Here is a 23,349-nt window from a genome sequence, read left to right on the forward strand (position 1 = left end):
TACCTTTTTAAGTAGGCTTCACACCCAGCACAAAGCCCAACATGGTCTTGAACTCACAACTCTGAGATCAAGACCTGAGCTGAGATCAAGAGCTGAACATTTAATTGACTGAGCCACCTGGGTGCCCCTAGACTACAGGTTTTTAAAAAATGTTTATTGGCGGGGGGAGGGGGGGGGGGCGCCTGGGTGCCTCAATCAGTTAAGCGTCTGACTTCCTCTCAGGTCATCTCACAGTTCGTTGAGTTCAAGCCCTACGTCAGGTTCTGTGCTGACAGCTCAGAGCGTGGAGCCTGCTTTGGATTCTGTGTCTCCCTCTCTCTCTGCCCCTCCCTTGCTCACACTCTGTCTCCCTCTCTCTCCTTCAAAAATAAATAAAAAATTTTAAAAAAAAGTTTTTTTAAAAGTTTTTTTTAGCAGGGGAGGGAGAGGAGAGAGGGAGAGAGAGAATCCTAAGCAGTTTCCACACACAGCACAGAGCCCCATGTGGGGCTCGAACTCACAAACCATGAGAAAATGACCTGAGCCAAAATCAAGAGTCAGACACTCAACCTACTAAGCCACCCAGGCATCCCCAAACTACCGTTTTTAAGCACAGTACCCAGTACCCAGTAAATGCTACTGTTACCTAACATACCACCATAACTTAGCTTTTACCTCAAAGATGATGAGAAGTCTTAATCATATCTGTATTTTAGGGGGAAAAAAAGGAATACCAGTAATAAAAATGGTCTGAAGGACATGACTGTAGACAGACTAATTAGGAAGCTATCACTATAACTGAGGCTGCACAGATGTGGGCTGGAAAGGACCAGTGAAGACAGAAAGGCAAGAACAGAGTCAAGGAATATTGGGTTGGCCTGGGAACTGAACGGAGACGGCAGGAGAGGGAGAGAGGGACTATGACATACTGCATCACAAATCAGCCCTCAACAGGTACAAAAAGACTGAGATCGTACCAGGCATATTTTCAGATCACAATGCTATGAAACTTGAAGTCAAAACTTGAAGAAAAAATTTGGAAAGCCCTCAAATACATGGAGGTTGAAGAACATCCTACTAAAGAATGAATGGGTTAACCAGGGAACTAAAGAACAAATTTAAAAAAAAAACAAAAACATGGAAGCAAATAAAAATGAAAACACAATAGTTCAAAACCCTTGGGATGCAGCAAAGGCAGTCCTAAGAGGAAAGTACACTGCAGTTCAGGCCTATCTCAAGAAGCAAGAAAGGTCCCAAACACACAATCAAACCTTACACCTAAAGGAGCTAGAGAAGGAACAGCAAATAAAACCTAAAGCCAGTCTCAAGCCAGCAGAAGAAGGGAAATAATAAAGATTAGAGCAGAAATAAACAATATAAAAATAAAAAGAACTCCACAGTAGAACAGACCAATGAAACAAAGAGCTGATTCTTTGAAAGAATTAACAAAATTGATAAACCCCTAGCCAGACTTATCAAAAAGAAAAGAAAAGGACCCAAAAAAAGATAAAATCAGGAATCAAAGAGGAGAGATCACAACTAACACCATAGAAATACAAACAATTATAAGAGAATACTATCAAAAATTATATGCCAACAAATTGGGCAATCTGGAAGAAATGGACAAATTTCTAGAAACTCACAAACTACCAAAACTACAACAGGAAGAAACAAAATTTAAACAGAACCGAATCAGTAATCAAAAATCTCTCAACAATCGTCCTGGGCCAGACGGCTTTCCAGGGGAATTCTACCAGACGTTTAAAGAAGAGTGAGTACCTATTCTTCTCAAACAGTTCCAAAAAACAGAAATGGAAGGAAAACTTCCAAACTCATTCTAAAAAGCCAACATTACCTTGATTCCAAAACCAGACAAACACCCCAGTGTAAGGGAGAATTACAGGCCAAGATCCCTGATGAACATAAATGAAAAAGTTCTCAAGATATTAGCAAATTGTATTCAACAGTACATTAAAAGAATTATTCACCATGATTAAGTGGGATTTATTCCTGTGCTGCAGGGCTGGTTCAATACTCACAAATCAATCAACATGATTTGTCATTAATAAAAGAAAGGGTAAGAACCATATGGTCCTCTCAATAGATGCAGACAAAGCATCTGACAAAATACAGCATCCTTTCTTGATGAAAACCCTCAACAACATAGGCATAGCTGGAACATACCTCAACATCATAAAGGCCATACACTAAAGGCCATATAATATCATCCTCAAGGGGGGAAAACGGAGAGCCTTTCCCACTAGAGTCAGAAACAAGACAAGGATGTCCACTCTCACCATTACTACATAACACAGTACAGATGTCTTAGTCTCAGCCATCAAACAACAAAAAGAAATAAAAGGCATTCAAGTTGGCAAGGAAGAAGCCAAACTTCTACTATTTGCAGACATGATACTCTATATAGAAATCCCAAAAAGACTCCACCAAAAAACTGCTAGAAGACATGAATTCAGTAAAGTCATGGGATATGAAATCAACATGCAGCAACCTGTTGCATTTCTATATACCATTAATGAAGCAGCAGAAAAAAAAAAATCAAGGAATCCATCCCATTTGCAATTGCACCATAAACAGTAAGATACCTAGGAATAAACCTAACTAAAGAAGTAAAAGAGCTAAAAGAGCTATATTCTGAAAACCACAGAACACTTATGAAAGAATCTGAAGAGGACACAAAGAAATGGAAAAGCATTCCATGCTCATGGACTGGAAGAACAAACACTGCTAAAATGTCTATACTACCCAAAGTAATCTACACATCCAATGTAAGCCTTATCAAAATACCACGAGCATGTCTCACAGAAGAACTGGAACTAACAATCTTAAAGTTTGCATGGAACCACAAAAGACCTGAATAGACAAAGCAATCCTGAAAAATAAAAAACTGGAGGCATCATGATTCCAGATTTGAAGCTATATTACAAAGCTGTAGTCATCAAGGTAGTATGGTACTGCCACAAAAAGACACATAGATCAATGGAACACAACAGAAAACCCAGAAATGGACCCACAACTATATGGTCAACTCATCTTCAACATGGCAGGAAAGAACATCCAACGGAAAAAAGACAGTCTCTTCAACAAACGGTGTTGGGAAAACTGGACGGTGACATGCAGAAGAATGAACCTGGACCACTTTCTTATACCATACACAAAAATAAATTCAAAATGGATAGAAGACCTAAATGTCAGACAAGAAATCATCAAAATCCTAGAGGAGAACACAGGCAGCAACCTCTTTGACCGTGGCTGGAGCAACTTCTTACTAGACATGTCGCTGAAGACAAGGAAAACAAAAGCAAACATGAACTATTGGGACTTCATCAAGATAAAAAGTTTCTGCACAGCAAATGAAACAATTACCAAAACTAAAAGGCAGCCTACAGAATGGGAGAAGACATCTGCAAATGACACACTGTATAAAGGGTCAGTATCTGAAATCTATAAAGAATTTATCAAACTCAACACCCAAAAAACAACCCAGTTAAGAAATGGGCAGAAGACATGAATAGACACTTTTCCAAAGAAGACGTCCAGGTGGCTAACAGACACATGAAAATATGCTCAACACCACTCATCATCAGGGAAGTACAAATCAAAACCATGATGAGATACCACCTCACACCTGTGAAACTGACTAAAATTAACAACACAAGAAACAACAGGTGTTGACAAGGATGCGGAGAAAGGGGAACCCTTCTGCACTGTTGGTTGGAATAAAAGATGGTGCAGTCACTCTGGAAAACAGTATGGAGGTTCCTCAAAAAACTAAATAGAACTACCCTACGACCCAGCAACTGCACTATTAAATATTTACTCAAAGGATACAAAAACACAGATTCAAAGAGATAGATGCATCTCAATGTTTATAGCAGCATTATCAATAATAGCCAAACTATGGAGAGAGCCCAAATGTCCATGGATGAAGAAGATGTGGTATGCATACACACACACACACACACACACACAGGAATATTAGTCAGCCATCAAAAAGAATGAAATCTTGCCAGTGGAGCTAGAATGTACAATGCTAAGTGAAATAAGTCAGAGAAAAACAAATACCGTGTGATTTCACTCATATGCGGAATTTAAGAAACAAACAGATGAAAATATGGCAAAGGGGGAGGGAAAGAGGAGAGAGAGAAAACAAACCACAAGAGACTCTTAATGATAGAGAACAAACTGAGGGTCGATTGAGGAGGTAGGTGAGGGATGGGCTAGATGGTTGATGGGGATTAAGGAGGGCACTCGTGATGAACACCGGGTACTGTACGTAAATGATGAATCACTGAATTCTGGTCCTGAAATCAATATTGCACTATATGTTAACTAAAAAGAACAAAAAAAAAGAGATTATGACGACTTGCATGTCTGTGGAATGGGTAAATCTGTAGATGGTGATACCTTATTGAGACAAGGAAAGGTCAAGTTTTGCTGTGGAATATAAGTTGGGGCAGGCTGCTCTTGAGACATCTGTTGAGATATACAAGTAGAGATGTCCAGATGGCAACGGATTTTGAAGGTAAGAAGAGAGACCTAAACTAAGACAGTGATTTCCTAATGGTCACCACTTGGGTGGTAGATGAGCCAAGGATCTGGTAGGTGTTACCTAGGGAGGGTATGCAGAATAGGAGGAGGCAATAACCAAGAACAGAATCCAAGAGAATAACAGCATTAAAGCAACAAAAACTGAAAACTAATCTAGGGTAGAGAAGAAAATTTATGATGCTAGTATTGTAGAAGTCAAGAATGGACAGTTTCAAGAAGTCAGGTAAATAAGGATTTATTTGTCAATGGACTTAGCTACCTAAAAAAATAAGAAAAAAATACAGATCAAATATTTAAAGTGCATCATGGATTCTGTCTCTATTAATGTCTTCAAGTCATAAAACTTCATACAATTTGCTCTATTAACATTTTCATTTTTTAAAAAGTTTATTTGAGAGAGACAGAACAAGCAGGAGAGGAGCAGAGAGAGGGAGAGAGAGAATCCCAAGCAGGCTCTGCACTGTCAGAGTGGAGCCTGATGCAGGGCTTGATCTCACGAACCATGAGATCATGACCTGAGCTGAAACCAAGAGTCAGACGCTTGGTCAAGTGAGCCCCCCAGGCACCCCCCTCTATTAATATTTTACCTTTAGTGTGCCAGGCTTCTTGTCCATTCATTTAAATGAATAAATAATTCTTTCTAAAAGTTCGCTTATGAGGTAAAATAGTATTTTAACTTTCCTTGAGTCAGCCCAATGTTTATAATTTTAATGGATACTATGTTTTTAAATCTATGTAAAAGTACAGAATATTGCTTTCAAGGGATAAATTCTTATCTGATTAATCCTTGAGAGGTATGTATCAGCTTCTCTCTTCTCCTCCCCAAAGAAGTAATGTGTTATTTTACGACAGGAATGCACTTTGATATCAGTAAGAAGATGAACACCGTCATGAACAAAGCCTGACGTGAAACTTCCAGAGAGAAAGGAAAATGTTGCTCATGTTGGAGGAAAATGCCCCTCTTCTAAATCCAGGATCGGACCCTCCAGTAGCTAATGACTCCGTGCCCTCTGAAACAATCACAGTGCCAATTTTCTGAGGCAGAACGAAAGACTGGGAATGGTGGAAGGCAGGTGGGAATAGAGACCACAGAGAAACTGGGCCAATGTAAACCCTTGAGAGCGCAGCCCGGGAGGGTGAGAGAAACAGGCACCGGGGAGAGGGGCTGCTTTGCCCTGGTGTCTCCTGCCACTGAACGCAGAGTGACAGGCTGCTGAGCCTGTCGCATCTCCAGAACCCACCAAGAATTCCAGAAAAGTAACAAAAGCAAAGGGTCCCACCACGTTGTAGCCACGCTCACCTGAAGACTAAAACGACAACGGACTTCATACTTCCGAGAGCATCTCTGAAGAAAAGAGTAACCAATGAGGAAACGTGACAGACTCCGAAACGGTATCGGGCCACGTAAGATGTCAACTATTCCAAATGTAACAAGTTGGTTCTAGAACACCGAAAGTTATTATGGCCCCTGTAAATTATAACGCACAAGCTATAACCAATCTCTTCTTCAGAAAAAGGATCACCTCTTTGTAAGCCCAGGATAATCATAATGATGTCTGGCTGAATTTCAGTTAACCTTGCTTAAGATGGCTGTATTTTTAGTCTTGATCACTCTGAGCCACAAATACATACTCAAGTTTTCACTGTTTCTATTAAAGCAAACATCTGTATACTGAATCCCAATATACAGAACCGCATTTACACACCTGGGAGGAAAAGCTCAGGAAAACCATACTGCAAACCAGTTACAGAAGTATTATTTTTAAAGAAGAAGTCAGAACATGAGTTTCTCATGTTGATGGCAAACAGATACTCACTATTCAAAATAAAGCTCGCAGAACTTAAAAACCAGTCCTAAACTATATTTACTGTCAACCCAAGGATCTAATAACCTGTTAAAATATTCTAGCTACATCTGTTCCTGTGGCTATGTATAAAGTGTGCAACCGTCAAGATTTCTTCTCTGATGCTTTGAAATAAGAATTTGTTGAATTCCTTGCCAACTCGTAAGCTTCGGTTTCATTTTGAAAGAAAACGTAAGATTTGATCACAAATTTACGAACCCAATAAATTCATAGCCTGCCATTAAGAGGTCATTGGCTTAGCAGGTTTGTAATTACTATAGTGTAATCAATATAATTTACTATCAATTAACCACCTGGGAACCATCTAAAACTTGCATCTAACAGGGAAGTGGAAAGTAAAAGGAAAAAAATGAAGAGACAGGTTTGGGCCTGTTTTTCATCTTCCATGTCTCTACTTGGTATCTTGAACTTCTAGGATAGTTAAAATAACTACGTCCTGGTCCCTGTCCGCAAACTCTAACATCCGTATCTGTTCTGAACTGGTTTTGATTGATTGGTTATCTCAATGTTTACTGAGTTATCTTTAATTAGATGCCACACATTATGATTTACCTTAATGGGTGTTAGATATTTGTGTCTTCCTACAAAAATTCTTGCGCTTTGTTTTGGGATAGTTAATTTCCTTGGAAACAATCTGGACCTTTTGATGCTTGCTTTTGTGATTTGTTCCCTGGGTCTAGAGCAGGGCTCTGAGTAGGGGCTAATCATACCCCCTTCTCCTGAGAGAAGACTTTCCTGAATGCTCTTCCCAATGTCCCGTGAATTGCAAGTTTTTCCACTCTGGCTTTTGGGAACAGACGCTGCGTAAGCAACAGGAACTGTTCACTAGTCCTGTGCGGTTTTTTCCCTCCTGCCTTGGGGAGTTCCCTCACAGGCATTATCAGTACTCTGTTGGATATTCAAGGGAAACTTATGCGGATTTCCGGGATTCTCTCGGGACAGCCCTCCCCTCTCTGGTTCTATGTCCTATAGACTCTGGCTGCCTCTGTCTCCCAGATTCTCAGCTCTGTTTCTTCAACTCCGCATGTGCCAGACTCTTCCTGGGCACCCCCTGCTGCACTGTTGCTGGAAACAGGGCAGAATGCTGGGGCGATCAGAGGCCTCGCCGCACCTGTTTCCTGTCCATCAACAGTCACTTCTCCTCTTTGCCTGATGTCCAGGCTCTTCATAAGCCTGTTATGTCTGGGTTTCAGCTGTATCAGGTGGGAGAGTAAATCCGGTCCCTGTTACTCCATCTTGGGTAGGATCAGAGTCCACACCCTTCTTGTCCAGCATTGCCTGAGGGAAAGTCCTCCCGCTCCACTTTGCCATTCAGCATCTTCAACCGACTACACTGCAAAACCCCAGAAGCCAGTTACTGACTTTCTATCTCCTTTGGATGACATACTTCGGAACTTCTCTTCTGGTTCCAGAACCATCTTCGCCCTGGAGAATGCCACTGTTTCCTCTATTCTATTCTCAGCAAAGCCAGGCCTGTGTGCTACAGTCCTGCCCAGCCTCTCAATGCCCACCATCCCCAATCTTTGGAAACAGGAAGCCCAAGTCAGACCTACGGCCCACTACCTGTCCAGGTGAGTCTGGACAGTCATTTCCTAGCTCAGGATTTGGCAGATTATTCTCTAGAGCATAAACTGGACAGATACCACAAAACATGTCATAACATCTCAAGAACATCTTACAGTCGGCTTGAAAGATTTTCTAAACTTTATCCATAAAGTCTACATGGTACCAAAAAATACAAACAACGAGAAGCATTAGCTGTGATACAGTAAAAGGAATGACTCTCAAAATACGCATGATTGCTAAATTTCAACAGTAGCAGTGACCCTCCCCCACCTAGAAGACAGAGCTTCTAGGAGATAACAATCAAGTTTCAAAGTCTAAATCCGTGAAAAATGTTTCTAGAGTTTAACTTGCCCCTCAGCAGATCTCAAGTCCAATGGAAGGCTGTGTTAAAGTTATGAGTCATTTACGATTAAGTGGAATTACTAAAATCACTTTCTTCTTCAAGATGTAGCTATTTTCAGAAGAACTCTGACGTATGCTATGTACTGAAGAAAACAAAGGATCCAGAAGTTTGGAAATAAAAAATATTTTAAACTTTTTAAAAAATATTTATTTTTGAGAGAGAGCGAGAGACAGACAGAGCATGAGCAGGGGAAGGGCAGAGAGAGAGAGGGGAGACACAGAATCTGAAACAGGCTCCAGGCTCCGAGCTGTCAGCACACAGCCCAACGCAGGGCTCGAACCCACAAACCCTGAGATCATGACCTGGGCCGAAGTTGGACACTTAACCAATGCAGTCACCCAGGCGCCCCAGAAATAAGAAATATTTTAATAAAATTACACACTTGTGTATGATTTTAAGGATAACTGCCGTGAAAGAATTTCAATAAGCATTTTAAAGAATATTATGGTGGTGCTGGAAAGATCAAAAACTTAGAAGGCTGAGATTCCACGACTGTTTCTAGCTCCACGTTCTCATTTTCCTACACTTACCTACTGTTCATGATTCAGGTGTTTTGGACCCTATTGTTCCTTCCGCTTGGCACTGTGTAATCCCAGATCCTTTCATGGCCACCTTCTGCCTTCTGCTTCAGGTCCCAGTTTCTTCCAATCCCACAGAATCATCAGAACTTACACTTTATTACACATTTGTCACCTACCCCCCCCTCCCAAATGGAAGCTGACTGCCAAATCTCAAGTCCATTTTTCTAACTGCTAGCTAGATGAACGTGGATAAATGGTTTTAAGTGGTTTTGGCTCACATACAAAATATTAACCCTTGTCAACTCTACTCAAAAAAAAAAAAAAAAAAAAAAGAAAAAAATTAACTCTTCTGACTTGACAAAAAGTGTACTTCCTATTGCAAGGAATCCATGGGTAGGGGTGTATGGCTAACGTATCTTCTGAATTGTGTGACAACTTAGCCACTATCAGTACCTGTCCTCTGCCTATAAACACATCCTGTCCGCTATGTAATGTTTCACTACTTATCAAGGCACTGTCTATTCCTGTTTATAAAAGGTAGTATCAGTTTATATGCAGAAATCAGACAAGCTATTTATGGGTATTTTCCCTCTACAAAATGTATATTGTTCCTTGTACGTCACTTTCATTAGACAACCAGCTGAAGAAGGATGTCCTTCTTTACAGCAGAAGCACCTGGGTTAAACCATCATTCAAATGGTTTTCAAGGGCAGACAAGAGCTAGGGGATCTTCCCCAGGAGTGCTCTAAAGTGGTATGTTTCCCCTTGCTCATGGTGAGAATCAATCGCTACCACAGTGAGCCACAAATAGTGCTGGGAACAGACCGTGTCCTCCTCTCATGGGGGGTGGGGAATCTACTCCCCGTGTTGGGAAGGCACATCTAACGTATGACAAAATATCATAGATCCACTCTCAACTACAGATGCATTGATATCAACACCGGGGACTGATTTAAGTGTGTTCCAACTTAAGAGGAAAAAAAAAAAGATAAGTTCGAGGAGACTGGAGACCTTGGCTCTGATGCTGGCCTCCAAGCAGCCAGTTGATTTCCTGGACCTCAATTTCCTCCTCAACTCCAATCCTTGCTGCCCTGCCCACTCCACAGGCTCTGACCTAAAATATAAGCTGAGTGAGAAAATGCCCCAGAGCCTACTGCAGAGACCGTTAGCCCTGGAGGCATGGAAGAAATAATCCTTCATCCCCCTATTCTCCCCCGCCCAACCAGTTGTCTACCCCACCTTTCTGGAAATCTGCAGAGCATGAAGACATTTTAAACACACACACCCCGTAGAGCCAATCTTTGTATCACATGTTATCTTCTTTAGAGCAAGAGAAGTCATTAGTTTAGGTTGCAGGGCATCTTGTTAAAAAGGAAGGCTTATTTATTTTTTTAAATTTTATGTATTTTGAGAGCGAGCGCACATGCAAGTAGAGAAGGGCTGAGAGAGAGGGAGAGAGAGAAAGCAGGTTCCATGCCATCAGTGCAGAGCCTGATGCAGGGCTTGAACCCACTAACCGCGAGATCATGACTGAGCCAAAATCAAGAGTCCCACACTTAACCAACTGAGCCACCCAGGCACCCCGGAAGGAGGTTTATTTTTAAGAAACTCTTCTCTGTGGATCAGATAATAGGTTTCATTTGGGGGAAGAGTATTTGAAAATTTCTCAAATGGTGTTATAGGACATAGAAAATACTAAGTCACAGAATTTTAGTTTGTGTTACACACAAATTGGTTTGTGGAAAAGCAAGCTGTGAGATGCTGAGTCGAACAAATTTCTTTACTACAGGAATTCCCAGTAGCACTCACATGTACTGCAAAGATCCATGCGGCAAACTCGGGACAAAGTGTTTCTGGAACTTATTTGACCATAGAATGTGTCATCAGTGGCTATCTTCTCAGTCTAGATTGTTTTTTAATTCAATTTTTATATTTATCAAAATAATGCATGTACATTCCTTTAGTCAAACAGTGCCCACAGGCTTCAATTATGATGAAGATCAGAGTTCCTGCCCTGCTCTCTCCACCTTTCTGTCCTGCTTTCCACAAGAAGCCACATTCCATTCTTGGAGCTATTTCTTCTGGTATTTTCCTCCATTATTTCTCAATAATATGCCAACGGTGGTATTTATTCTTTTTTTTTTTTTTTTAATTTTAAATGTTATTGATCTCCTGCTGTGGAAGATGAGGATTAGCTTTCTTAAATCCCTCCTGCGGACCCTGCAATACAGCAGGCTTCTACACCATCTTTCTAGTAAGTTACATCACAATTCTGGTTTACTCCCATGTTAGCTACTACAGAGTTCTAGAAATACTGTTTATAACTGAGTCTTGCAGTGTTTTACTTCTTTTCTTGTAAAACTGTGTTTTCCCTTAGTGTTAACAGTTGTCTTGTTTGCCCCATTTTCAAAACATCACACCTATCACTAATTGATCACCAAACTCACCATCAGAGCTTATAAAACTCTCAACACGTTCAAGCGTATCAGACAACCTATTCGTTTCATTTGTTTTCCTTGGAAACACTGCTCTTGGAATCCTCCGGAAGGTCTTCCTTCTTCAGTCTGGATTGCTCACCAGGCCTGCTAAAATTTCTCTTTGCCATCCCCCTGGGCCTTCCCTTTGTTTCTCTTCTCGAGGGGATGGATCCTCACTGCAACGCACCCCTCTTCTGTGTCCGTTCTTCCTTCTCCTTGTTGTACTCCCTTGTTGGTGGAGCACGTCCTCCCGTAGTTTCCTGATACAGCGTGCACACGAGCGAAATCTGAGTCCTTGTCCGCCTGGAAATGAACATTTCCTTGCTCTAATGTCACTACGTAAATATGAAGTGAAAATCATTTTCCAGTTCTGGGGGCGCTGCTGAAAAGCTGAAGTTCCTTTTGATTCCTGAACCTTAATATTAAGCCTTCTCTGAAAGCTTTTATGATCTCTATTCCTACTGTAGTGAAATTTATAACAATATGTATTGACAATGGATCTTTTTCCACTCATGTTGTCAGGTACTTGGTGGGTCCCTCCAAACTCATTCATAGCATTCAGTTCTGAACTGTGTTGTATTAGGTCTTTGTTAATTTGCCTTTTTTTTCCTCTTTCTTTCTGAAGTTTCTAGTAGTAAGATAGGAGACTCAGGAATTCTCCTACTTTCTCCACATTCTTAGCTTTTCTTGCTGTATTTTTAAATTCTTTTTCTTAATGTTTATTTTTGAGAGAGAGAGAGAGAGAGAGAGAGAGCGCGCGCGCGCGCACACGAGCAGGGGAAGGGCAGAGACAGAGACACAGAATCTGAAACAGGTTCCAGGCTCTGAGCTGTCAGCACAGAGCCCGGTGTGGGGCTCGAACTCACGGACTATGAGATCATGACCTGACCCAAAGTCAGAGCTTAACCAACTGAGCCACCCAGGTGCCCCTATCTTGCTGTATTTTTCAATTTTCAAAAATTCATTTATTTTTGAGAGAGAGAGGGGGAGGGAGAGCACGAGTGAGGAAGAAGCAGGGGGGGGACAGAGGATCCAAAGTGGGATCCACACAGCACACAGCCCGATGCAGGGCTTGAACTCACAAACTGAGATCGTGACCTGAGCTAAAGTCCAATGCTTAACCGGCTGAGCCACCCAGGCACCCAGCTTTTCCTTTTTTCTATTCTCTTACACAGAGGCTGATCATTATCTCTCAATGCTTCAATTGAAATTCTATACTTCTGCTATCATATATTTTATTTCTAAGAGCTCTTTCTTGTTCTCTATTTCTTTTCTGTAGCATCTTGTTCATGTCTCATAAATGCAAAATGGTCTCTTACAAGGCATTATAAACTATTATTAGTTTATTTCCTATTTATTTTGCCCCTTTTCTCTCTGGAAGCTTTCCTCATTTGGATATTCTTCCTCAGCTGTCCATTCATACTGAAGAGTGAAGCATGACAAAGCCGACTGGAAGTCACATACACAAGTACAGAGCTCAGCACGGGAGGGTGCTAAGGTGTGGACCCTGCTGTTTCATCAGACCACTCCCCCAAACGTCCACACGGGCAGGTCTCTCCTCTTGGGCTGGTCAATATCTCAGATGAGCCCTCCAATAATCTGCACAGGGGATGAAAGTTTGGCTCCCAGAGCTCTAGGAGCCAGTGAGGAAAGAGGCCTAAACAGCCCTACCGTTTGATACGCAGACTTTCACTTGACCTGTTTTCAATTTTCAGTTGACCACTAAACAACACGGGTTTGAACGGCACAGGTCCACTTATACGCAGATTATTTTTGGAAATAAACACAGTATAGTACTGTAAATGTCTCTTCCCTTATGATTTTTTTAAAAAAATCTTTACTTATTTTGAGAGCGCGCACGAGCACAAGCAGGAAGAGAGGCAGTGGGAGAGGGAAACAGAGAAATCTTAAGCAGGCTCCACACCCAGCTCCGAGCCCAAGGTGGTGGGCTCGATCTCCTGTACCGTGAGATCATGACCTGAGCCGAAAATAAGAGTGGCTCCTTAACCGACTGAGCCACTCGGGTGCCCCCCTTATGACTTTCTTAGTAACATTTTTTTTCTGTCATTTACTTTACTGTAAGAATACGGCATAGAATACCTACAAACAGGGGCACCCGGGTGGCTCAGTTGGTTAAGTACTGGACTCTTGATTTCTCCTCAGGTCACGATCTCACAGTTCCTGAGATGGAGCCCCGGCTTCAGGCTCCGAGCTGAGAGTGGAGTCTGCTTGGGATTCTCTCTCTCTCCCTTTGCCCTCCCCTGCTTGCCACAGGGTCATCTCTCTCAAAAAAATAACAACACATATAATATACAAAATGGGTGTTAATCAACCGTTTATGTTATCAGTGAGGGTTCTGGTCAACAGTAGGCTATTAGCAGTTAAGTTTGGGGGGAGTCAAAAGTTACACAGGGGTATTCAACCGTGTGGGGGCTTGGCGCTCATCATCACCACGTTGTTTAAAGGGCCAACTGTAACAGTATCTCCACCTGCCCTCAAACATGTCTAGACTCAAGTCTGGGGCCTCTCAGGAACAACCTTATGTGGCTTGATGAGCTGGGGCTGGGGTGACCATGAGGCTGAGCAGAGGAGGGGGGGTATCTTCTCCACATGTGTACTTCCAACACAAGGTTCCAGGTGCCTTCATTTCGTGAGCCCTTCTAGAATCCCATGGGACACACCAGATGCTTCACGTCTGGGCCCTTCTACACCCTTCCCTGCCCCGCTGTCAGCTACTGCTCCTCATTTATCTTCCTGTTTTCCAAAATGTTGATAACGTCTCTTATCTGCTGCCACTTCCTCTTACAGTCTTTCTGTTCGTGTGAATTATAACTTTAAAAAGTAAAGTTTCTGTAAAGTTACAGTGAAAACAAGTGACTGTGTTCAACCCATGGTGTTACATGGATGTTCTGTATCAATTTAAACTACTTTGGTGTCATTACGGCAGCCTTCATCATATTCCCAGTCTTGATACAAGACTGAAGTAACCAAGAAGCTGAAATATAAATAAAACATCTCTGAATAATAAATGTTGTACATGGTTATTTAAAAGACGATTTTGATCAACCTGAATTTTGACTGAATAAAACTGCTCTACTTTCTCAGTGTTGTCGATCCAAACAAATTATTTATCCTACAACCAAGAATTAATCAACTATATATATTTAGGTATACATATGTGTGTGTCTGTGTGTATATAGCTTGACTACATATATTGCTTCAAAAACAATTTCTTTGAAAAAAAGACTTCATCCTTTTATATGCTTATTAAAATAGGTTAAAGGTTTCAGAAAGATTACGGTTTATAAATAGTATTGAGCAATGTTTCATACTCAATATTTCCACTATTTTATTTAGAAGGTTAATTAGAACTGAGAATTATGAGTGATTCTGTGAGTTAAATGTGCAAGGCTTTTATTTGGCCCTTAAAACAAAACAAAACTGTCTCTTACCTTCCATAACCCTGCAAGAAAGGATCATTATCTCTACAGATAGGAAAGCCAAAGATCAGTCATGTGCAAAAGGTCATACAGGCAGCAAATAGCAGAGGAGAAATTCAAGCTTAGATCTTCAAGAACTTTCCACAATAACCAAAACAAACTGTATTTCTGTTAATAATTTTGAATTAAAGCCATAGTAATCATCATTTCAGGATTAAAAGACTTTAAATCACAAGGTACTGTCACTAGACAATTAGATACAAAATACTTTGGCACTTATTAATAGATATCTTATAAAGATACTATTAAGTATTAACAGATAAATACCTGTATACATAATTTTTTTTTTTAGACAAAGGCTCGGAAACTCAAAGTACAAGTTAATTTAAACTTCTCACCTTTGAAATTTCTCACCAAAAAACTTAGGTTTAACTGTTAAGGCATTTTACATTAACTTGATGCTGTCCTTGAGAAATAGAAAGTAAATTTTATAAGTTTTAAAAATTTGGCCTGTCAGAGTATGAAATATTTACCATTATTTTACCTGTAGATTTCAAGCCACTAATTATAAACTGGAGTCCTCATAGCCAGGCTATTTTTTCCTAGGTATTTCAGAGTAACAGGCGCTTACCAACGGATCTGTTTATCACATCTAAGTTTATTAAAAAGAGGTAATTTTTGTTTAGAAGGCTTTCCGACGCTAATCAAGAAGGTTCCAGATTAAGGAAAGCTTTACAACAGGATAACACACAAAAGGAAGAATGGCTTGCGCCCAAGCTGGTAACTGACGGAAGTCAGGACTTGGGTCCTCTCACACTCTTGGTACTACACAATTCTACCTCTTGAAAGACGAATACTCTGTCATTTCAATTACGTGAAATGAACCTGTTCAGTGCACTTTGGCTTTCACTTAAATGACAGGCGATGCTGCTCTCCAAACACTAAAGTTAATTTTCGTTTTATAATATATAAATTAGAATGCATTAATTAAAATATATTTAAGTCACTGGGTGGAAGTGAAGAAAAGAATGATATAAAATCTCATTGTTCCACATTGTATTACTTTTTTCTGTCTAACCAACTTAGGAAAACCTGAAATTTAATTTTACATATTAAAGTATCACATAAGGTGTTTCAAATAATCATAATGCATATGGATAGAAAAACCACAATGCTCATATAATTCTTGTGCTCAAGTAGCTACAAAACATAACGGCGTAAAAATACGGAATACCCTTCTATTCACAGTTGAACAAGTACTCCTATAAGTCAGCCAGCACTGGCCACCCGACATAGCACCTACCGTGTGCCAAGCACTATTCTAAGCACTACACCAACTGAATCCTTAAAATAACCCTATAATGTCCTATTGTTTTCCCCATTTGACAGATGGAGAAGCCATGTAACTCCTAGGGTCACATGACCCGCACCCAAACTGCCCAACTTCCAACAAAAATGTCCTTTCAAAATTCTAAGCCTTCCTACCAGGCTCCTTGAAACCTGTGTTATAAATAAACTTAAGTTACATGATTAACATCCTCACAACAGAGTATTTCCCTACTTTTCCATTTAAAATGGTAGACCAGCTGAACCATCTCTAACTCTGCTCCATTGTGGTTTTTTTTTTAATTTTTTTTAATGTTTATTTATTTTTGAGAGAGGGAGAGAGACAGAGCACGAGTGGGGGAGAAGCAGACAGAGAGGAAGACACAGAATCCGAAGCAGGCTCCAGGCTCTGAGCTGTCAGTACAGAGCCCGACGCTCAACCGACTGAGCCACCCAGGCGCCCCTGCTCTATTGTTCTTGAGGGAAAGTTCTTCATCTCTCCTGCCCCAGTGCTTCGGTCTGAAACCCCCTGGGTCCCAGTACTCACCCACTCCTTCCCAAGTCGCTTCTCTGACAAGGACTCCATACTCAATGCTGCCACCTACACTCTGGTAATCTATGTAGGCAAATGCAATTTACAGAAAGCACCTCCAGAAAAATTCATACACTTACAAACTTCTGCAAACAATTTTATTCACAGCCCCCCCTGCAGCTCCTTTTGAAGCTCTTCCATTTAGAGCTTGCACACAACCCAATCCCACCTCCTCCTGGTTGTCTCTCAAAAGGTCTCTCCCTGAAGTGCGCATATCAGAATCACCTGGAATGCTTGTCTACAGCAAAACCGCTGGAATTTCCTTTGGCACTGGGACGGTCCAATGATGGAGTCCAGGAGTCTCCATTTTAAACACCACCCAGGTGATCCTTATGGTTCAGTAACACTTAAGACCCATCCCTAGGATGGAACACAAGGACCTGACTGAAAATTTCTGAATACTCAGTTTTCATCCCTGCTCTATCCCTTGGCATTATTCTAGAAAACCATGACATCAGTGTGATAATCTACGGTGCCTATATATTAGCTTCCCCTTCTTACTTCCTGCACTCCAGTGAACAGCACTTGCTGTGGGTGTCAACAACGCCCTCCTCCTATAATCACCACACCCTAGATCCAGAACTACTCCATTTATCAATAACCTTTTAAGTGTTTTTTTTTTAATGTTTGTTTATTTTTGAGAGAGACAGAGACAGGATGCGAGTGGGTTAGAGGCACAGAGAGAGACACAAAATCCGAAGCAGGCTCCAGGCTCCAAGCTGTTAGCACAGAGCCCGATGCGGGGCTCGAACTCACGAGCTATGAGATCGTGACCTGAGCCGAAGTCGGACGCTCAACCGACTGAGCCACCCAGGCACCCCTCAATTTATCAATAATCTTAAAATCAATAGGGTGCTCTGCCTAACCCATCTTTCTCCCTTTCCCTCTATGTCTGCTCTTCGACCTAAGCCTGACTCCAACCCCATGACTTCTGTCTCCTTGCACCTATCACAAACCCCCTCAAAACTCCACTCCTCGCTCTGCACAGGGCAGACGGCGGACTGTCTCGGGCACTCTTGTCGGCTACCGTGGACTGCCCGTGGACCTTCCAACCCTATCCCAGGTGGCACTGCATGGGACGCTGTAGCTGGTTCCACAAGCTGTCACCCTGGGGCTTCTCTCCTGCATCTAGTTCACATCAGCCCAATGACAACAATCCTGATTATAACTAATACTTACAGAGCACTTTCTGCACTTGATAACTACTACCTCATTTAATCCTCACAAGAACCCAATGAAGCTGGTATATTATTATCCTCACTACAAGCTGGTGACATCGAGGCTAAGAGATCAAATAACTTGCTTCAGGTCTCACAGCCAGAATGTGACAAAGCAGAGATTCAAACCCAACGAATCTCCTTCCACAGCCTGGGCTCTGATTCCTTTTCTTCCTGCTCTAATAATAAAGGAGGAGAAAAGAAAGAAAAGGAAAAAGGCAGTTCCAGATATGCCACTGGGAGAAAATGAGGTCAGGGCTCCTGCTTTCTGGGAAAGCTTTGCCTGTTGCTCTGCTCCCCTCTAATTTTTTAATTTTGTTAACGTTTATTTATTATTTTTGAGGGGGCGAGGGGCAGAGAGAGGGGAGACAGAGGATCTGAGGCAGGCTCCACACAACGTCAGAGCAGAACCTGATGCGGGGCTCGAACTCAAGAACGCGTGAGATCGTGACCTGAGGCGAAATCAAGAGTTGGCCACTTAACCGACTGAGCCACCCAGGCGCCCCAATTATCCTATCCTTAGCTTTCCAGAGCCCATCTCCATAAAATGGCAACACACAGGGGTACCAAAATTCATATGTATGTATATGTCATGTTCTGGAAAGCTTATTATTGAGCTTTACAAGTTGCGACCTTTGTCTTTCATCAGCCCAAACTTACAAAGAACAGCAAGTAAAATGAATACTGTTGACCAATTTTGCAAACTCACCTCTTCTTTTTCTTGTAACTTTCCAATTGTTGGGACTGCATATGTTTGTATCTTTCTAATTCACACTGTCCACATAAATTCTCCAGATTCAGCAGATGGTCTTCTACTTCCTCAAAGCTAGCCTCTAAGTGAGCTGAAAGTACATAAGGTCCAAATAAAACAAAAACAAAAACAATCAGAATCCTCGATCATGGAGAAAAGAAAGAAAAAAGTGTCCAAAAGTTAAAAGCTGAAATTGGTTTGCCTTTATTTAAGATTCTTTATTAAGCTTTCTTGAAGCAAAATAAAACACACTGACCCACTTTAAAATACACTTCAAATTGTCTGGAGCTTCTTTTTAGATTTCATTTCCAAGACGTAATTTTCCAACACACTTTAAATACGCTATTAACCAGGATGAGGAGGCAACAGAGCATTGTGATTAATCTCATGTGATATCCTAATGATCCCATCTACCACATGTGAATGATCAATTTTCAAATGAGAATATGGCAAATTAGAATTAACACAAATTATACCAAGCATGATTTAAAATTTGAGATTCTAAGTTACGTGAGCAGAGCACTTGTTTCGCCTTGGCAAATGATATACGTCAATCTTCACAAGTCACGGCAGAGAAGGGACAGGTGCTCAGTAAGCACAGGTCGCGGGTGGTGGGGAAGAGACAGCTCTGCCCACCAGTCCACCGGTCTCTACTGTGCCTCTAAGGCCACAGAGCTCTCCGCTTCACCGGAACATGGAGATTATGCAGTCACATCCTTCATTTAAAAGATTCAAGACCAAAGTCTGCAGAAATTAATTCACCACCTTGCACAAGGTCACCTAGCTACTGAAGGGCAGTTAGGAATCAGAACAGAGTCTCTCTTACACAACAGTCATTTTGAATTGATAGGGGACCAAGTGAACCAAGACTTCATAGCTGCAGAAGGGAGAATCTGGTTGTCTTCTCAGACAGCAGAGAAGTTTTAGACGTCAAAGATGTTAGAACCCAAACAGCACTACGGCCACTTACCAAATACTACATGCGCCAGATCCTGGGATACAGAGATGAAAAAGACAGTCCTTGTGCCCCTCGAGCTTAAAGTAGAGGGGAGACATATGCCATATGTCTCTGCCAGAGACAACACGGCCTGGCAGAGCGAGGCATGTGATGCTCGGGAAACTCAAAAGAGTGGCCTCTAACACAGATGACGAAGAGTGAGGGAAAGGTCCAGCAAGAGACCGACTCCCAAATCTGGAAGTCACAGCTGCCCAGTGGGGAAGGCAAGGGGCAGCAGACAAGGAGTAAGCTGGCTGTGCCGCTCTCCAGTTATAATTTCTGTGCATCGAACTCCTTCACGCAGCCACTAGACTTTGAGGACTTTCCAAATAAGCTTTGTGGGCATCTGGGTTGGAAGCAAACTCCTCAAATTTCAACTTGCAGTTCTAGGTTTATTAGGATGCAAATTTTGGCCTGTTTGTGTCATTAATCTTTGATCCAAAGATCTGACTAAATATCTATGCTATCTATAAAGCCTCCCTCCTCTTCTATTTGGTAAGGCTTAGGGCTTAAAGACACGGATTTGGGGTGGAAAATAAAATGTTACCGAAAAGTACAAACGTGATGACAGTTTAGCACTCCTCTTCAAAGACATTTTAGGTACTGACTTATATTGATACACTGTCAAGCACTGGGAAGTCTGCAAAGGGCTGATGATAATGCAGTTCATAACAGTTTTGAATGTATCTTCAGGGGCTACAAAAGACTGTTAATATATATGATTATGGAAAGCCTTCCCTCGAACAATATGCAAACTCTAAGTGTCAATCAATGAGGAATTGAATCTGAGATTTTCAATAATGATTTGAACAGTACACAGTGAATTTACGGGGGGAAAACAAGCAAAATAATGTTATTATATTCATTGCTGTTTAGATTATTTTCTGTTATTACACTAAATGGAAAAATTAATAGGAGCCTTAGTGCCAGAGCTGGTACTACTGGCCCTGAAGAAGCAATATTCAGCTCATTCTGTTATAACCAGTTTGACAGGGTCTTAAAAGGGGATCATAGCTAATAGGATTATTTAAACGGCTATTTCACTTTGATTAGTGATAAGAACTAGAATAATTAAATTTAATATGGAATCCATTTAACTCTAAGCTACTCGGTTCCTGCAGCATCGTGCACGTTACCTTGTCATCCTTAGCTTACAGGGGACCGGTCAGGAGTAGGGCTTTAAAGCATAGCTTGGAAACCCAGCTCTGCTCCTGACAGATGAGGGGAGACATCTCATCAGTGAAAAAAGGGCTAACAACTCACATCTTGCAAAGATGTCAAAAAGGTCCAGGGGGGTAAAGTATATAAATACCGTATACTTACAAATAAATATAAATACAAAGTATACCTAACTTAGCATTTGGCAGTAAGTAATTTAAAACTGACTATAAAAAATGCAGGGAAAAAAAATGTATAAAAATTAGCTAAGTTTTGCAAAGGTCATTTAAAACTAGCAATTTTTTTTTTAATTTTTTTTTTTCAACATTTATTTATTTTTGGGACAGAGAGAGACAGAGCATGAACAGGGGAGGGGCAGAGAGAGAGGGAGACACAGAATCGGAAACAGGCTCCAGGCTCTGAGCCATCAGCCCAGAGCCTGACGCGGGGCTCGAACTCACGGACCGCGAGATCGTGACCTGGCTGAAGTCGGACGCTCGAACTCACGGACCGCGAGATCGTGACCTGGCTGAAGTCGGACGCCCAACCGACTGCGCCACCCAGGTGCCCCAAAACTAGCAATTTTGTAGACCAGTAATGATCATGTTGTAAACACCTATGGATCTAAAAGACCCCCCAAAAAAATCAATAAAAGTTTCATTTTTTTCTAGCAAACTTAAATACCTATAAATTATACTCAAAACCATGTTGTTAGACTTAAGATCCCTTTTAAGTGAGGAGGACTGAATTTCAAATGATTTTGCTAAAAAGAAAATAAGTAATGGAAGCAATAATTATTCTATATTTGAAGATATATATATATACATATGTGTGTGTGTGTGTGTGTGTGTGTGTGTGTATATATATATATATATATATATATATATATAAAATTTGGGAGGGGAGGGGGGACAGCTGGCAATTTCTATTTAGAGTCTAGCTCTGTTGGTTGGCTATAGAGCTGATGAGGCTGGGAACTTGAATGAAATGACTTGATTCCCAGGCAGGCCAATTAATTTCTCATGGAGAGAAATTCTCTTCTAGATACATATGAAACTTGACACCCCAGGTCATACTTGGGTTAATAAAATAGCGACCAAGCGAAACATATGACTGATTTAGTACCAACCTGGAACTACTATATAAGAAACAAACAAACCATATGTCCTTCCTAATTGGATGACAGCATCCTGTCCTTATGTTTCTGAATGGCAAATCTAGATCTAGAATACTTGGGAGACTCAGGGGCCATTTTATTGCTACCATCAAATCCATATTTATGTTCTCTCCTTTGGAAAGTTAAAGGCTCCCGAGTGCTTTAAGAATCCAGTTTAACTCCCTAACTTAGTAGCCGGAAATCTATAACCCCACCCCTCCCGGGGCCACAACCTACTTTTCCAGTCTCAGCACTTCCTACCTTCAGGACCACTCATCACTCCAAGATGAGTCGTTCATATTCCTGTCTCGCTGACTCCACCTGTCCCCCTGAGATGCCTCTGCTTGTCTCTACTGCCCAACCTCGTGCTCCCCTTGCAGGCTGGGGGGTCCGGGGCGGGGGAGGGGGCTGCTGCTACTCCTCCTCTGGGCTGCAGGGCTCTCTCTCCCTCTGAGCTTCCACACATCTTTGACCCTTACACAGAACTTATGTTCCGATATTATACAACCATTTGTGTACTAACCTCTCTCTCAGGAATCAGTGAGGGCCTTACGGGTAATAATTATATGTTTGTATCTTTGTACCCCCTAATACAAAGGATATAAACCAAATGCAACTAAGAATGATTCTATCCCCCCAAAACATAAAATAATAACCAAAAAAGCAAATGCATGATTCATGTTCCTCTAACTTAAATATTAGAAGGCTATGCTAAATTTTGTAAAAAGAATAAATTAAACATGGGCAGAGTACTTAGAAAACATTAGACAACACGATGACACTTTGTCATCAGTACGTCACATAAGGCCCAAATCAGTGAGCTACAACAGTAGAAGCAATGGGAATTTTCCATTTTAATTCTTAACAGGCTTGAAATCAGTAATCAAACATAGATCCACTGTACTGACAAAAATCAATTAAAAACTTAAAAAAAAAACCCTTTAAGTGATAATGACAAGCATATACAGGATGATGTCCTCTGAATTATCGTATACTACACCTAAATGGCAGAAGTTGAACGCCCCTGTCACAGCCTTCTCATTTCCCATTACGAAATGAATCACATAGGGAACGTGTGTACATAAAAACACAAGCAGGCCTCCACAGACACAAACATACCTCGACAAGAAGCTCAGACTTGACCGTTTTGCTCACTGTAACAACAGCATATGTCTCACTTAGTGATCAGTGGAAAAGATAGGTGGAGTTTTATTGTGAAAAGCCGTGTGGGAATGCCTGACAGCTGTGCAGGAAAGAGCTTCACAAATCTTTGTGGGGAGATGGTCCCAGAGGAAGAGCGATTCTCTTTGGAATTTTTCTTTGTGCCATTTG

General features: G+C 41.3%; 1 protein-coding gene across 6 annotated transcripts in view; it reads right to left on the bottom strand.

Annotated features, from left to right (window-relative positions):
• LOC125916939 (dysbindin-like) overlaps positions 1-23,349 on the bottom strand; it is a 99,746-nt gene that overhangs the window by 68,932 nt on the left and 7,465 nt on the right. For 4 of the 6 annotated variants that reach the window (XM_049623185.1, XM_049623186.1, XM_049623187.1 and 1 more), the window contains exon 2: positions 18,665-18,797. In XM_049623185.1, coding sequence (XP_049479142.1) covers positions 18,665-18,797 — 133 coding nt within the window. Of the gene's footprint in view, positions 1-7,672; positions 7,849-18,664; positions 18,798-23,349 lie in introns of those variants that run through there. The other 2 variants (XM_049623189.1, XM_049623190.1) reach the window with 2 other exon arrangements.

This window comes from Panthera uncia, unplaced genomic scaffold (genome assembly GCF_023721935.1).
Source record: "Panthera uncia isolate 11264 unplaced genomic scaffold, Puncia_PCG_1.0 HiC_scaffold_1328, whole genome shotgun sequence".
Lineage (NCBI taxonomy): Eukaryota > Metazoa > Chordata > Mammalia > Carnivora > Felidae > Panthera > Panthera uncia.